The sequence below is a fragment of the Lineus longissimus genome, chromosome 2 (genome assembly GCF_910592395.1).
Source record: "Lineus longissimus chromosome 2, tnLinLong1.2, whole genome shotgun sequence".
Classification (NCBI taxonomy): Eukaryota; Metazoa; Nemertea; class Pilidiophora; order Heteronemertea; family Lineidae; genus Lineus; species Lineus longissimus.
The window spans coordinates 19,851,059-19,867,571 of record NC_088309.1 but is presented as its reverse complement, the minus strand read 5'-3'; the positions used below and the strand labels follow the sequence as shown (position 1 = coordinate 19,867,571).

Here is a 16,513-nt window from a genome sequence, read left to right as displayed (position 1 = left end):
GACGAATGATAACGAAAGACCGATGACCTTGCAAAGATCATCTACGACATCTACTTTGACACTCCCCGGGGTGCGCTCAGTTGGGAGCGAAACGAGTTCGCTTTGGAGCGAAACCATGGAAACGACTGGGGCGAAAAGGTCAGGAAGTGAGACAACCGCAGACCTGAATTTCAGCCAACTAAAATAGCGATAAATCTCTTTTCTGGAGACGAAACAGGCAGCATAAATGTCTGATAATGTGTATCTTTTCGTACCCAACTTGATTGGTGCGTAAAATTTATTGAACCTTTTTGCAGTCTGCCTGATACACTTGGCCTATACATTTTTATTGAAAAAAAATATCACAATCGCAATCTGCTGTGTATCAGCTAGTACAGTAACAGTTACAGTATGTCAGTGCATGCCAGTGCCACTGTGACTGTCGGAATTAATGAATGCATGCGCACCATACACTAGACAGTGGATACACCATTCGCTCAACCATACTACCTAAAATAGATGGTCATCTTTCGTCATCTTGAAGCAGTTAGTTCGCATCCCATGTCATTATTGTCAATGATGTTATGTTGATGTTTTGTTGGCGCGTTGGCTGCCGTTGCCTCCCATCACCTCCACAAGCGGGCACAAGGCGCAGCCAAGGACAATTTTATGGGAAGTGGAACGTCCTGTCGGGATGTCAGTGCAAGGTGGCATTGAATAGTCTCCACCCAATGCCAGGGTGGGTGTCTGAGATCTGAAAGAGAGAAGTACACCTTCATGAAATGTGGATGAGATACAGAAGTGTGCAGCTTTTTGACCATAACATATATAATCAACATTGCCAGTTATGATCGTCAAATACATATACATGTAATCCCTGTAGTTCTTGTTGGTGTTATTAACAGAAAAGAAGAAAACCTAAATGTGGTTATCCTCTTTCTTTTCAGGGTATGGTCGAATCGTTCTGGCTATCATGTCATTTTGGTTCATGCCATATGATCCAACGCGAGCAACACTTTGCTACTTATCGAGTGCATTACTCGATTCCTTAGATGGACATGCTGCTCGTCTTCTTGGACAAAGTAATTCATATATTTTAAAAGATGTATATTTCACTTGTAATAGCAGTTTTAAACTACTTTTAGTGAGAGACCCTGACAGTACATGTATTACCTGGACAGTATTATTGTGGAACCTGATAAAGAAATGACGGTGCCTGATGTGATATGAGATAGATAAAGCAGAAGATCAAGCCACATTCGGGCTTAAAATAGCTCAGAAAATCGATGGCAATTTTCGTGTCTTTGTCGCGCAATGCACTTGCCTGAGCTCTGGGTCCTAAATCTGTGACTGTTTTGCCAGTAGTGAGTGAAATCCTGGCTGTTGCTATTTTGGTGCCAGTGGGATATGGGATTGATGGAAGCATTGAAACCTTTCTCGGCATTGCACAGCAGTTATACTGTATAACAATTTACTGTAGAATGCAACATCGAGCCTATTCATTATTTTCAGGTTCCAAGTTTGGTGCCATGCTGGACATGCTGACAGACAGATGCGCAACCATGTGCTTACTTGTGGTTCTCTCCCAATTCTACCCAAGTTACATGATACTGTTCCAGTTGAGTATGTCCTTGGACATTGCCAGCCACTGGCTGTTCATGCACAGGTAATAAGGCTTTTCAACTGAATTCGTCTCCGTCTTTTTACTTCTTCTGCAAGATTGCTGTCAGGCCTCAACTGGTTGAGGACAGTTGACAGTCGTCTGGGCTTTATACCGTGTGCACTGCAAAGATGTAAAATGCAGATTCACGTGGGTGCATTATTTGACTGTTGCAATCTAAACTACAAGTAGTTCCAAAAAGTAACGAATTTTCAACGCTCTTGAACTGATTTTCCATTTTCACCTTTCATACTGCACTTAGAAAAAATGTGTCTGTACCAGTAAAGCAATACACACTCATGATGTAGCAATCACAGGTTACCCGATCGTGTACTTGACATGCTTTCTTGGCTATTTTTAGCCTGAGGGCGGAGCGCTGTTGTGACTTGTTGGCTGTGACTTTGATCAGCAACAGCCTGTTGTCACGGATTTTCAAATGAGGGACTTTGAAATCTAGTCCAGCCTTATTGGTGCTGATAGTGATATATTTGACAGTTGACAAAATGATATATTGTGCGGATTTCAGCACGATGATGAAAGGGTCCCAAAGTCACAAAGCAATCGATCTCTCTGGAAATCCTATCTTGCGTCAATATTACACTAAGGTAAGGTTCATGATGACACACACAGTAGGATTCAAATTCAAGAATCTATTACTAAACTTGTGAAGAAGGATTATCATAAGTTTTTGTAGAGCGCTTTGTACAATATTCTCGAAGCATTTCCGATTGGTACTCATAAAATCAATGTGACCGTAAAATGTTGTGGCTCAGTAGATGTTGGAGCCAATTAGGTTTTGGCTACATTAGCTACTTGAGCGTGTACTGCCTGAAATGACAGAACATTGAGAGATACGTTGACTTTCAGTTCATGTTGTGTTTTTTGAGGTGACCTCATGACATTGACTGACCGAGAGAGAAAAATGAATTGGTGGCCAAATGTAGAATGAGTGCTGCCACTGTGTTTTAGACAACCTGTGATTTCCTTCACTAAATTGTATAACTCTGGCACTACTTTTGATTTCAGCCCGTGCTGTTTGTGATGTGTTCCGGAAATGAGCTCTTCTATTCCATGCTTTATCTCCTACATTTCAATTATGGGCCAACGCGTAAGTACTTCTATTCCATGCTTATCTTCTGGATTTCGATTATGGGCCAACTTGTAAGCACTTCTAATCCATGCTTTATCTCCTGCATTTCAATTATTGACCAATGCGCAAGTTGCGATCCATTTCAGCCAAATGTTATTGTGACTGTCACACGTTGCGGCAACTGGGGAGGCTATGTCTATGAGATACAGCTAACTTACATTTTACCCGTCAAATGCTCCCTGAGGACTTAGAATCAAGGCCAAAATTGGCAGAAGTTTGAACGAAGTTGACAGAGTTGTGTCCAGTTTATATCGCATACCATTTACAGTTCATCTACCGTAGCCGGCTACAAAATCGGGACATTTTGTTAAATTTTCTACCAATCCTGTTGCTGATTCGAAGTGCTCACTATCTATATAACTATCTGATTTTCTCATTCCAGTATTATTCGGCATTGGCCTGTGGCAGTTGATCTGTGTGCTTACATTCCCGATTGCAGCAGTGAAGTCGGCAATCAGCGCTGTACACCTGTATGCAGCTTCGGCAAATATTGTTGCAATCGATGTTGCTGAAAGAGAGGGAAGACTCAAGGATAACTAAACTTTTGGCTATTACTGACTAGGAATTAGTTTAATCTTGAATTATGGTACTCATTTCTGTAAACCAGAATATTCTTTTGGCGTGTTAGTTAAGAGGACGAGTAAGTTTTCCTTCGAATTTTAATTTGGAGTTTGGCAGGTAGCCGACTGCCCTTCAGTGACTTGTGACTGCAATGATTTCACCAAATAAGCAAAATTAAACCGCCAAGGAAAATTTAAGGTTTACAGTACTACTTCATTAGGTTAGTGGCTGGCCATATTTGCTTTGAGCTCCATGTTCCGGTAGACCCTAAATGTAAGAAGCAAGTAGTTCTCTTATTTGTATGCCTGTTTACTGTTACTGCCAAACATTGTTGGATTTTTGGGGGCAAAAATTGGTCGTGACTGGCCATACCTCACCCACAGATCCTTGGTTATGAGTCTGGTACTCTAACCATGTTATCACTGCTCGTGAGTATTCATTAGTTTTTACTCGATCTTATTGTTGTTCATTTCACAAGTTTTTGTGATGACTAGTTCAAGAACTTCATTTTGGGAAAATTATACGATGTGTTAAGCCTCTGGTATGGAACACTGGACTATAGGTCTCTGTCCAAAAATCTAGACCAGGAGGGTTGTGGTAAAATGTAGCCAGAACTTGAGGCGTTTGGACCGAGTTGGCTGCACAAATCATGCTGAAAACTCTTCGGCCGTGGCTCTGTCCTGTTGAATCCAACACATCACTTGGAAAAAACCAAACTGGCTGCCGCCAATCAAGGCACTGTGTAATTACATGCAAACCTATGTGCTACATCGCAATGGAGGTGTGTTAGAATGACTCCTTCACCTAACACGATTAAAATAATTTGTTTGAAGTTCGAGTTTTGTGGTTGAAACCCAAAATATGCTGTTCTTGTCTGACATAATGGTTCTTTATCTAGATCATTGATGGCTCTGTGTTCAAAAAGATTGACTTTTGAGTTGTTGATAGATCACAGTGTGCTTTTGATTTATAGGAAAAGTATTATCTAGTTAAAATGTCGCCTAAATGTTTTCTGACATTAATGGTGCTTTATCTAGAGCACAGATGGCTCTGTGCTCCAAAAAATTGACTTTCGAGTTGTTGATAGATCACAATGTGCTTTTGATTTATAGGGAAAGTGTCATCTAGTAAAATGGCTGCCGTGATGCTGCGTTTGATAAATGTTTTCTCTATTTGTGCTTGTCAGGCATTAAAGCTTCGTCCACTCTTAGTTTAACACTGTTGGCAACTGTGGATTTGTAGATCATCTGTATTGAATGGGGCAATTTGATGTGATGCCAAAGTAATTTTTTAGCAAAAGCTCCTAACTCTCAGCTAGGAATGCTATAATGTATATCATGACAAGAACGTTTTGCCAGGTGGGAAACAATTTGCCATTCCAATTGACCAATTTCTTATTTTCTTCCTGCTGAAACTTCCCAATATTTGCAGCATTCCTGTTGTAAATCTGAAGATGTTCAGTTCAGTCAGCGATTCGCAGATGTTACCACTTGTACTTTTAATAGATTTAACAATGAAAAATGGGTCTGAGTACTACAGTCTACTGGCAATATGGTGACAATATGGTGACATTTCTTAATACATGTTACCGTCCACTGGCAGTGAAAAGGTTAATTTTGTGGTATTCGTTGTCCAACCTGACCTGCAAATATTTTCTAGGTTACAGTATCTTCATGGAATTGTTCAGGACACAAGCGAATTACTACATACTCTCTGATTACTTGATATGACAGTTTTTAGCATTGGACAAAGTGTCGGTATTTTTAAGTCTAATGAGAGAAAAGAGATGTACACATAATGTTTTAACTTATTGTATCACTGCCATGTTTATCAAAAGATGTGAAATCATTGATATTATTTGAGTGTAATGTGAACCATTTACAATAATAAATTGGTATTAGGTTTAGCTGAAAAAGTGTCTTTCGGTCCTTCGTAAAGATGACTTGTCCAGGGACATCCTCTCACTGCAGGCCTTTGTGTCATTTCTAAAATACACTCTGTTTTGGAAATGATCCAAAGAGCTGCTATGGGAAGATGGTACAGTGAGGATATTATCTTTTATGTCTCCTGCAACATACTGTTACACAGTATTTACACAACATGCAGGTTCGATTTTAGAAAACCTGCAGTGGGCCGCTAGATTCGATGAGGTTAGTCCAGGTTATAGCATCCACTTGTTTCCCTGTATCTTGATTAGCTGAAGAGTGCAGTGGGCTGTGACTAAGCCAAGGGACAGCCCTCGACCTTTGAAATGACTTTAGACTTGGACACGCATAGATCATTCTTATGTGATATACTTTGTCCACAAAACATGGGATCCAACCTCAAGTTTCTTGCCTTGACAATCTTGTTGATTGAGAAGACCCTCGTGAGGTTTTTGACAAACATGTACAACTCTCCTGAGCATTTCAACAAACATGTCCCAATCAATGATTGTATGTTGCCATTAAGTTAAGTGATTCAGTTGAAAAAGTTTGCTACCGTAAGATTTGATTCTTGAGTAAACTGACTTCTGTGTACTTATGAAGACATATTTATGTCAAGAAATAATTGGTCGTTAAAGGCTTTTTTCTGCAGAATGCCTTTACATTCATGTTGACTTTAGACTTTTCTTGGATATGACCATTCTCCAACAATGATGATTTTGTATTGTATGTCAGCTCGTGGCTTTTGTTGAAGGATTTCGAATATTATTTCTACTACGTTCATTCAAAACGGATTAGGCCAAGACCAGTTGTTTATGTATTGGACATTCTCAAGTTACTCCAGTCGTACATGGAATGTGTCTCAGTACTCATAAAGAGGAGATTCACACAATCACTGATCCGACTTCTACCATGGAATAGATAGATATAAGGATGTAAATCCAATGGTAGGCCAGCATGGCTTGTCCAAAAATGTGGCAAAGGTATTTCGTCTTGGGACACGATGACACAGCAATGGTTGTCCTCGGAGGATGTATTTTTGTCCCCAGATGAGACAACAACCTTTTGTCTCCGAAGAGACATTCATTTACCCAGATGAGAAAGCAATGACAACTTCATCCTGGATGTGACAGTGCTGTTTCGTCTCGGAAGAAATCTTCTTGTCCACAGGTGAAAGTTTTGTCTCACAAGATGTCTTCTTGTCCCCAGATGAGACAGTAAGGTTTCGTCTCAGGAGATGTCTGCCTGTCCCCAGATGTGACAGGAATGGTTCGTCTCAGGAGACGTTCACCTGTTCACAAATGACAATTTTTTCCTGTCCCACGATGAGAGAGTAAGAATTCGTCTCAGAAGACATCTTCTTGTGCTCGGGCGAAAATTTTGTCTCAAAGACGTCTTGCTGTCCCCAGATGAGACAGTAAGGTTTCGTCTCAGGAGATGTCTTCCTGTCCCCAGATGTGACAGGAATGGTTCGTCTCAGGAGACGTTCACCTGTTCACAAATGACAATTTTTCCTGTCCCAGATTGAGAGAGTAACAATTCGTCTCAGAAGACATCTTCTTGTGCTCAGGTGAAAATTTTGTCTCAAAGACGTCTTGTTGTCCCCAGATGAGACAGTAAGGTTTCGTCTCAGAAGATGTCTTCCTGTCTCCAGATGTGACAGGAATGGTTCGTCTAAGAAGACGTTCACCTGTTCTCAAATGATAATTTGTTTCTGTCCAATGGTGTACCAGCAATCTGGCAGCGGCTGTATCATGAATTTCTGGCGTAACTCTAACTGTAGGGTAAAGTTAGTGATGAGCTGCTTTCCTTCACTGTGAAACATGCCACAATAAATTCGGCCTAACTCTAAAAGCTCACAGAAGAATTTGTTAGGAACGGGATTGCGAGATTTTTTAATCCCTATGTAACGGTATTGGTTACAAAAAAAGACAAACTACGACTGAGTGGTATCGAACTTGTGTTAGGGCCAAACAGGGTCAGTTCGATACAAAACATCAGTAAGTGATAATCTGGATTGAATCAAGCGTTGTACAACAAAAAATATCCCGGAAAATTACATTTTATCTTTAAGTAAACTATAAGGGATACGTCGTCAAGGAAACCAAGGCACTCCAAATATATTAAATTAAATTTCATCAACAGTTAAATTTTTTTTAAACCTGCATCTAATTTGAATCTTTGGATATCTCAACCCATCAAGTTTGGACTGAGGATATACGATGATGTTGATACCGTGAGTAACTGGTGCATAGTGCAGTTTGATCAGAGGATAGATTCCTTTTTGTCTTAGAACATTCAGTTTCACCAGACGATTTGAGGACAGATTAGGAAGCTCTTCTCATCATCAGTTATGGAATATCGAGACAGAGCGGTGGAATACGCCGAGACACTTAGAGATAAGGACCTCCACAATGAAAGGAAGAAAAAGAAAGTGGTCATTGTTTCACCCAGCCCATCGCCTGAAAGAGAGTAAGTTTAGAATGCCTTCGTTTTAGTTCCTAAGCATTATTGTCCTTAAAGGGGAACTATAGGCAGGCAAACTTGGTCAAAATCGGTTAAATACAAATACAATAGTGAAACGTGCTAAGGTAGGTCGACTGGGCCAGGTGGTCAGTCGCAGACTTGGTGAAACTTTCTTTGACTCGGCTCCTGACGCCTTTACTATAGTCTCCCTTTAAAAGGCCTACGGCGAGCCGCGACGGACGCAGTTGGTCCACCACGTCCCTCTACTATTGACTACCGCAGAAGTCTTTTGATGAAAATATTGGTCTGTCCTCGAAGGACGACTCATATTTTGCATTTGACGTTTTTAACGTCAAACATGTTCAGGTAGGCCTACTCATTCCCAAGTGACAAGGGATTGAACCTTTGCCCAGCTTTAAAAAGGCTGATTTATGATATAAGTAATATCCGATTATTCTGAACACCAATGCCAGGCATGCCATTATAGTCCAAAAAGCAACCAAAGAAGGAGATATTGGGGAGTCAACTTATCTATTCTCAGTGATATATATACGCAATTCAATCATTCATGGATAAACTAACTGGTCCATTAGGACGACCTGCAGTGAAGGAAGTTCAGAGTAAAAAGAGCAGAGCTGCGGAATATGCGGAGAAACTTCGTGAAGTGTTGGAAAGGGCGGAGAACGAGAGACGAAAGAAGCGTCAGAATGCGATGAAAATTGTCACACCCGAACCAGCAGAGCCAGAGTGAGTGCCGAGAAAATACTGCATGTTCCCTATAAACCATCCTGTGGATATCAGGGGTTTTCGCTTTAATCTCTGCATTGGCCTTGCGCACAAACGGGCCGGAGAAGCGAACATTAATGAGTTTTCGCAAATCTCCGAAACGCCAATGCGTACGCCTGTCCCATTGTTCGACATCGTGATCAGGAGCTCGAACAGTGCATGGGATAGGTGTTCGCGATGGCGTTTCGGGGGCTTTGCGAAAACCCACTTTTTAATAACTCCTGATTTCCTCAGGATGGATGATACTTGAAGCGAAAAAAGGTGTGATGATCTTTTGCTTCTAATTGGTAATGCGAGATGGCTTTTGTTCTGTCTCACTCATCATGACTATTTATATTCAGGTAGGCTAAAAGGTGACCTGTTTAACGACACTTACACTTGTAACGTAGACGATTATAAACCCATGGCAAATTTCACCACTGATTTGTTTTACACAATCATAAAACATTTTTCCATTCTGTCACTCCTCCTTATACACTCCGGATGCTGAGGACCGGCCTCGTCCCTCGCCGTAAGGAGATCCAATTAGGATAACGCAATGGACTGCCCCGGGAGTCGAAATCCTACCACCTACCTGTTCTTAAATCACAGTTCTAAAAGGTCAGCAGGTCAGCTGGTCAACTGTTTCTCGATTTAGTGTGTCTACCTGAACCTCGTGTATATGCACTCCCTTTAAATGTAGGGTTTTGATAAGATGCTAAAACCTCGATGGCCAGCAGCTGGTGTTATGAGAGGGTTCTATCATGCAATTACTCTAACACCACAAAGGGGTAGGGGAGTAAATACTACCGAATGAGAGAACCTGAAGCTCAGGATTAATCTGAGTATTACGACTTTAAAACAATAATGTTCTTATTTCGATATGCCATAGCGCATGTGCTTTAGTGACAGGGCCTATTATCAAGTGAATGTCCAGCTTATTTGGGTTGGTTGCCCCCAGTGAAGGCTAGAATGTGTAGCCAGCTCATGGTAAGCATTAGGCCTTAGCCGCTAAACTTAATCAAGGTCTTATTCTTCAGCAACGCTTTCTTCACTATCAAAATATTTGTCTAAAATAAGGTCCTTAAAAGGTTGTGACAAAGGTAGCTCATTATAGAAGTTTATTAACGAATTACATCATCACAGAAGGAATTTCTCACGAGTCAGTTTACATAAATGCTTGTCTAAACTGCTCCGACTTAGCTATGGCTAGCTTGTCTGGCAATGAAAATAACAACATAGCAACGCATTGGGAACTACCAGTACATTTTGTACCCAGAGAAGGACTACCCGTTTTCCCCTGCCGTATTTTTCAACCAAATCTTGTTTCAGGGATGTTTGCGCCGCATTTACAATATTAACGACACTTTTCAGGATAGTGGCATCGGTTACTGTTGGTGACATTGTTTTGAGCTATAGTCGTGGTATTTTCTGTGACGATTTTAATATCGTCTGCTTCATTCTGAGCTATCGTCTGTTTCGAACTGTGAATCTATACATTGTCTGTTCCTCTTCGTGATCTACCATCCGCTTTACAATTGCGATAACACCGGCAGTGTGAGTTAGGCTTACAATCATGACGAAGGGTGACGTCTTCTGCTAGAATTGAGATTGGTGGCTGCAACCTCATCCATTTATAACATCTGCTGTCACACTTCAACAAGAATTATCAACAAACACCTCGTCAAACATGAAAATCATCAAATGAAGGATATATCCTCCTGTAGTAGCGATTCATTACCAAATTGATGACATTCTGATCGCATAGGCCTTTCGATCAATAACGGCGACATGGAAACTGAGGCCGAGGCTGTCGCTGAAGCAGAGGCGAGACTGGAAAGTAGGCAAAGTAAGCCTAGTGTCATGGCAACATCGACTTCAACGAGGTAAGTGTCCATGTCGTTTGGTGAAAATGTGGCCTAATGCCCTTGCTTTTTAGGTTGTTGATGGCGTTATTCTTGCTGTGACAAGGCTGGGGTATCGTTGGTCATAATGATGTAACATTAAATATTGATATCAGTTGGTAGAAGTCGCTATTCGTATCATTGCGGTATTGGTTTTCATCAGCTGTGCTTGTCGATATTTCTGAACTTCCAAAGGTATTTCCTCTGAAGCTTTCTTCGCACTATACTGAAAGCTGAACAGTGTGAAAACACTGATGATCACGACCTCGATTGAACCTCCAATACCTTCTCTTGGTGCCATTGTAGTTACAGATACTGGTTTATTTGGTGATAAATCAACACCATCAGTGGTCTTCACTTTCACAAGTTTTTTTTCTCATAAAATGTTGGCTAAGTTCCTCTTCCACCATAATGGTTTTCAACATACTCCGCCTCTCGATTATATTTTGCAATGACGAAGGAGTGAAAAAAAACTGAATCAGTCACTGGATGTCTTCCACGCGATCAGCGGCGATCTATTTTCCAGTAACAATTGATGAACTTATTAATCCAGATCTCGGAGTCTGTGCACAGTTTCGTCCTGATCTTGTAGTTGCATGGACATTTAATAAACTAAATCTATGGCTCAGCTCTGTTCCACTATATTAGTTATTGTCTCCCATGGCAACGAAGCTAACGCGAGTGCAGGAGACAGGCTTTTGATTGCGGATGCCCTCCGGCTGTTTTACTTATTATGCTCATCAATGATGCATCGCGTTTGGTCTCTAATGAAGGTGAAATGCTACACCCTTAAAAAGGGTTTTAAGCATAAATATGCGCTCCGAAACTTCTTCATAGACGGTAGATGGCAACACCAATATACTCACACTATAGTTTCTCAAAGCACCCTAATTCGAACTGCAACATTTGTCGCTCCACACATCAGCGAACGTAACGCGCCATATATAATACTTCACAAGTTTAGTTTACTTAAACCTTTCCTCTCTAATATATGGTAAATATTGGCCAAAGGCTCCGTAGATTCCAGAGACGTCTATTATAACCCGCGAAGGGCCTATAACGCAACATTCAGACATGCCTTAAGCAAAAGAAAACACCACTTGGTCGGTGCAATGTTTCATTTTGCCAACAAGAAAACCTTTGTTGTTTAACCTCAGTTTGACAGCGGCGGGGACAGCGGTAGTTCAAAATGAATTTCATTGCCGATAACTGTCCTCGCTCAGGAAAAGTTACCAGTCTATTCTCTAATTGTCTACGAGACTGTACCCTTCATTGAATTAAAAAAGAGAGCAGACAAGTGAGGAGTGCATCCTGGATGTCCCTTTTCAAAGACAAAGGAACAACCAAGACCGCGTTTATAGATTTCTGAAATAATTTATCCATAAACTATACGACTAACACATGAAAACCTGCTACAATATGGTAAATAAATGGTGGAGCAGTTCATTGTTTTGCAATCCACATGAGTAATTACGGTATTGCCATCCATATTTAGTTATTAGTAATACGCTGTTGGCATTACCAATCACGGCGTTGACTCTTGCCTGATGTAACGCACAGCGTCAATCAGGGATTATTTGCGCAGATTTAGCGACTAATGTTATATTCCATGGCCAACCTGATCTCCTGATGGCAAAGTGCACGTCTCTGCTTGATATTCCAGTTCATTCACCGAATACCCCGCGGTTGTTATGTCTTAGCTAAACATTGACAATGGCACCATTTAAATGTTAATGGAAAAACATTTGATATGTATTTCTACATCAAACATGTGTGTGTGGATATTATGGTCATCGATATAATAAAGATAGTTGGGCATGTACAGGAAGATTTTAAAAATATTTCCTTTAATCTTTGCCGCTTTTGATGGATATTGATACTTGGAGCAACAAAGTTCTTGATCGAAGACTAACATTTCGAGACCACAATTTCGCTTGTTATTTCTTGCCTCAATTTAATGGTCGCTTTCCTATGATAATGGCCATTAGACAAAGACGGGTTCGCCTCAAGTATTGTGTCGTTAACAGGATGACCAAATAAAGTTTGGTTCTACAGTTGTCTGCGTTACTGGAGTGTCCGAATTCAAACTTGGAATGATAAGGTTTACTGAATTCCTATAACAAGGATGAAGAGTCGAACGGATCCAAGGCCACTTCGTTCCCACACTCCATGATTGATGAGAAGTGATAATCCGCATTGTCAGTAAACTACATAACTGGAATGAAAATGTTTTGATGGCGACATTAAGGAGTGACAAAGGTGCTATTAGGCTATAGTACATGGAAAACGAGAGTGTTCGTAACTCCAACGTATTCTTAACCGGAAGTTGTCTAAATCTGAAATTAGTTCCAGTTACTGCCATCCAAGAGGTGTTTGAAATCTGGTGATGAGATGTAAGGTGAACTCTCCTCGAGATGTCAAACCATTAAATGATAATAGAGAATCATCAGGCTGACATAGGCTTTTAAAAGAAGGCCTATATTGCCAACCATCCGTGCTTTGGATTCCAAATTTCATGTAAGAATTAAACGAACCGTATTGCAATTATTGCATGGTGTACGCATGTTAAGTGTATTGTCATTGGGGGCAAGTCAACGAAACCATATCCAAGGAAGTTAGCATTTTATGGCCAGGACCGGTAACAACAAGTAAGGTATAGCCAAAAACGACATGCTAATATTGTTTCTGCTGAAAGGTTAGCATGGAATATAGGCACTATTGGCACTGTGTCCACGGTATCTGGTGGGCCTACCAGTGACTTCAAGAATTGGCTTAAGCAGTTCAGTTTTCTTCTTCATTGGATATCAATGGAACCAAGGGATATATTCGTGATAAGGAAAATAGTGTAAAAACTTTATGCTTTGACAAACAAACGCTGCTTCTTGGACGTAATGTAGTTACAGCTGACCATCAACCTGATAGACCACGTTAGACTTTCTCAATGGCAAGGAGAAAATGAAAATGAAAAGGATACGGTCAATGGTCAATGGCCAATCTTTGTGAAACGACTGTAGAGGGGATTATGCACACCTTGTTAGAAGACATCTCCACCAATGGATTACTGTCCTTAATATCGTGATTCGACCTTTTGCTAATGAAGACATGCACTGAGGCAAAAGGATAGCTGCCCATTGTATTAATAAGTCTCTGAAGTGACAATTGTACACACAAGTGCCAAAATGATGTTCGCCCGTTCACCACGCTTTGAATCTGCAAAGAGTCTTCAATCCCTCAGCTCAATCAGCAGTTTCCACAGGTAGGGCATAACTTAGCAAGATGTTTAAGAATTATGTTCGGTGAAATTGCCGTCTCCGCACAGATAGGGTGTTTAACATGATGTACTCCATCAAACTCACTATCATGCTATATAAAACTAACCTTGTCATATGCATTGTCGTTTAGGATTTAGCCCGCAGGAGATCCATATATATATATTGAAATCAGAACACACCCACAACAATCATCCCCAATATTTTGCAAGTCAAAAACGTAGAACCACGCTGGTATAGAGGGTTTCTAAAAGCGTCCCAAATTGATCCGTTGGAATATAATCATTGCTAGTATCAAACATATATCTGACTGAAATAATGAACAAAGATACTGGTCATTCCTTTTCTCTTACACATTACCAAATTAATCAAGAGGGAATTGACATTACAAATCAGAATACTGTGATACTGCTATTAAACGACTCCGAAAAGGTGATGCCACATCCACATCTTTGTGACAATGACTTCTCCAGTCCCAATACAGTAAAGGTTGGGACACCTTCCTCGGAGTTGGCATCCTTCCTAGAGCAATCGTCCTTTGACTATAGGAAAGTCGAGAGCATCTTTTGCAGGCAGACTGGAGGAGATGACGATGACGATTGTGACAGTCAAGGATGCCTATAAGGAAGAGAGGGCCCTTTTAAGACAAGAGGAGCCGAAACGACTTGGGTGGGTGGTGCGACATGCATGGTGGTGCGATAGGCGTTGGTTGCAGTTCAGCAGCAGCGTCCATATACATTTTATTTGATTACCTCTGTTTGGGGTCATTAGATTTATTAAGAAGTCGAGGTGTAAATCCCAATGGTAAGCGCGCCAGCATTGCTTTTTTCTGATGCTGTCTTGTTCTCTTTTCGTGGCACGATGGGACAGCATTTTGAGCTGATGGTGATACCATTGTTGATATTCTTTTTGATAGTGGGTGGTAGGAAATATTTGATGGGATTCAGCAGCATCTGTGCTGATGGTCGTTTGATATGGCGACACGACAATATCCCACCTTTCTCTTTCCTATATATATTGAGCGTTATTCGTGAGCATTAGCCATTTGGTTTATGTTCTCTACATACCTATATTCATGTTTTATTTGTCTTGGCAAATTGAAGCCAGGCATTCGGCCACTGCATTGAGGGTTTGTACACAAGCTTCTACGTGATGAGTTTACTTTGGCTGAATGGGGAGAATGTACGTGTACACGTGACCTAATATTATCAATATTTGGGGTACAAGTATTATATATATAGTGACCATCTATGACGTCAAATCTAAAAGAACTGTGGAGAGCCACTAATATCATCATAGGCACAACCAAGAGCTGACATCTCGAGGACAGAGGACTGTAATCGCGACATTGGGGTAAAATTGATACTCCGGGCCGTCTCCGGCACCTGCGATGACCACCGCAAACGAGCGATTTTTAGTCGCATGCGATCATGATGGCAGGTCGCAGCGATCTACCGGAGTGAATCATTCTTTTGTGAGGCGCTCTACGTCTCCACGAGGGAGCGGAGCCCGAGGACGCAACGACGAAAACTTGAGGGCCAATTGCTGGGTGCACGCGTGTGGCCCATGACCCAGCGGTGTGCACAAGAGTGGATATGTCCTCATAGATCACGTCAGTTGATAAATGAATAGCTAGGATCATTCCAGGAAAACTGATTGTTTTAATCGATTTTCAAATGCCCATTTCCATTGGCCATCGTCGAGTCCAGCCAATAGATATAATCATTCTAGTCCTAGCCGACCTAGTGTTTTATATATTAATAGCCTATACTTGGCCTAAATCTCAAGTGATGATTTTAGCACAATAGTAAACAGAATAGGCCTAATGGATATCTCTTCATACTTTAATTCGTCCTCTTTGAATAAACCAACGCGGAAGGCAGTACTGTTATCTGTTGTGATCAGTGTAGTCGTAACATACGAAGGTTGGGTCATCGTTGGACATATTGGGACATCATTGAGACCGAAGAAGTTGGGGATGATACGGTAAGCCCGGCAGATTATACAATTTTGGAATAGAAAGAAATTTATATACGATCTCTGGAGGGTCCTGGACCCCTGTTAAATGATACGCGAAGTTTAGTAGTTTGCAATATTTATTAACTCCACCTTCCCAAGATATGCAACAACCCCCCCCCCCCCCCACTTCCCCCACCCCCACCCCCACCCCTCATTCTCTCAAATCCCGCGGATCAGGTGTCTTTGGCCTATATATATAGTTCCACCGCGTGCAGGCATGTGGAACTAAGAGCTCAATAGCCCCCCCCCCGACTGTGAGGGGGGGGGGGGCGACTATTGAGCCGCGTGCCTGTGTCTCCACGTGGCTAGGTACCACGCCTTTTTTTACTGCCGTCGTCTGCTATATGCTAGATCACATGACCAATCATGTGATTGACGTACAAATCCATCATTTTCTGCTTCAGTAACATTTCAATTTTCGCCGGGTCTTTACTTCATGATTTGCGGTTACTTTCTCGTCAATTTCAAACAAAATATAGTTCTTTGAGATGATGAGCTTCGGAAGAAAAAACCAAACAAGAAATATTTCATGATTTGAAGTGGCAACGACCGTATCTTTTGACGTTTCCTAATCTCCTACTAACTCACAAAACAATACACCTCAGTGCAAATGCATAGATCAGACACTGTTCTGGTAGAGAAAACTTAAGTTTGAAGACGCAATGACCATTTTGGGATTCGTCGAAGTTTTAATGATGGTTGCCATAATTGTTGCAACTGTCTATGATCTCCTATCCCTCATGACATAGGATGATGATTGATTATCAATTGCAATGTGAAAACAACAACATTGATTGGTATAATTTTGAAGTCAA

General features: G+C 41.1%; 2 protein-coding genes across 6 annotated transcripts in view; both read left to right on the top strand.

The window, feature by feature from the left end:
• The first annotated feature begins 132 nt into the window (after positions 1 to 132).
• On the top strand, positions 133 to 5,259 carry LOC135482754 (CDP-diacylglycerol--inositol 3-phosphatidyltransferase-like). 3 transcript variants are annotated; one of them, XM_064763096.1, is made up of 6 exons: positions 133 to 266; positions 927 to 1,061; positions 1,492 to 1,645; positions 2,166 to 2,244; positions 2,666 to 2,747; positions 3,172 to 5,259. In XM_064763096.1, the coding sequence occupies exons 1-6, from the start codon at positions 227 to 229 to the stop codon at positions 3,327 to 3,329; spliced, it is 648 nt and encodes a 215-aa protein (XP_064619166.1). In that variant the 5' UTR covers positions 133 to 226; the 3' UTR covers positions 3,330 to 5,259. The 3 variants fall into 3 exon arrangements, with proteins under 3 accessions (XP_064619166.1, XP_064619168.1, XP_064619167.1); XM_064763098.1 differs by lacking the exon at positions 133 to 266 and adding an exon at positions 275 to 525; XM_064763097.1 differs by lacking the exon at positions 133 to 266 and adding an exon at positions 532 to 718.
• Positions 5,260 to 12,966: 7,707 nt separating this feature from the next.
• Positions 12,967 to 16,513, top strand: part of LOC135482748 (kinesin-II 95 kDa subunit-like) — a 28,199-nt gene continuing 24,652 nt past the window's right edge. For 2 of the 3 annotated variants that reach the window (XM_064763086.1, XM_064763085.1), the window contains exon 1: positions 12,967 to 13,666. In XM_064763086.1, coding sequence (XP_064619156.1) covers positions 13,590 to 13,666 — 77 coding nt within the window. In that variant the 5' untranslated portion in view covers positions 12,967 to 13,589. Of the gene's footprint in view, positions 13,667 to 15,522; positions 15,666 to 16,513 lie in introns of those variants that run through there. The other variant, XM_064763087.1, reaches the window with a different exon arrangement.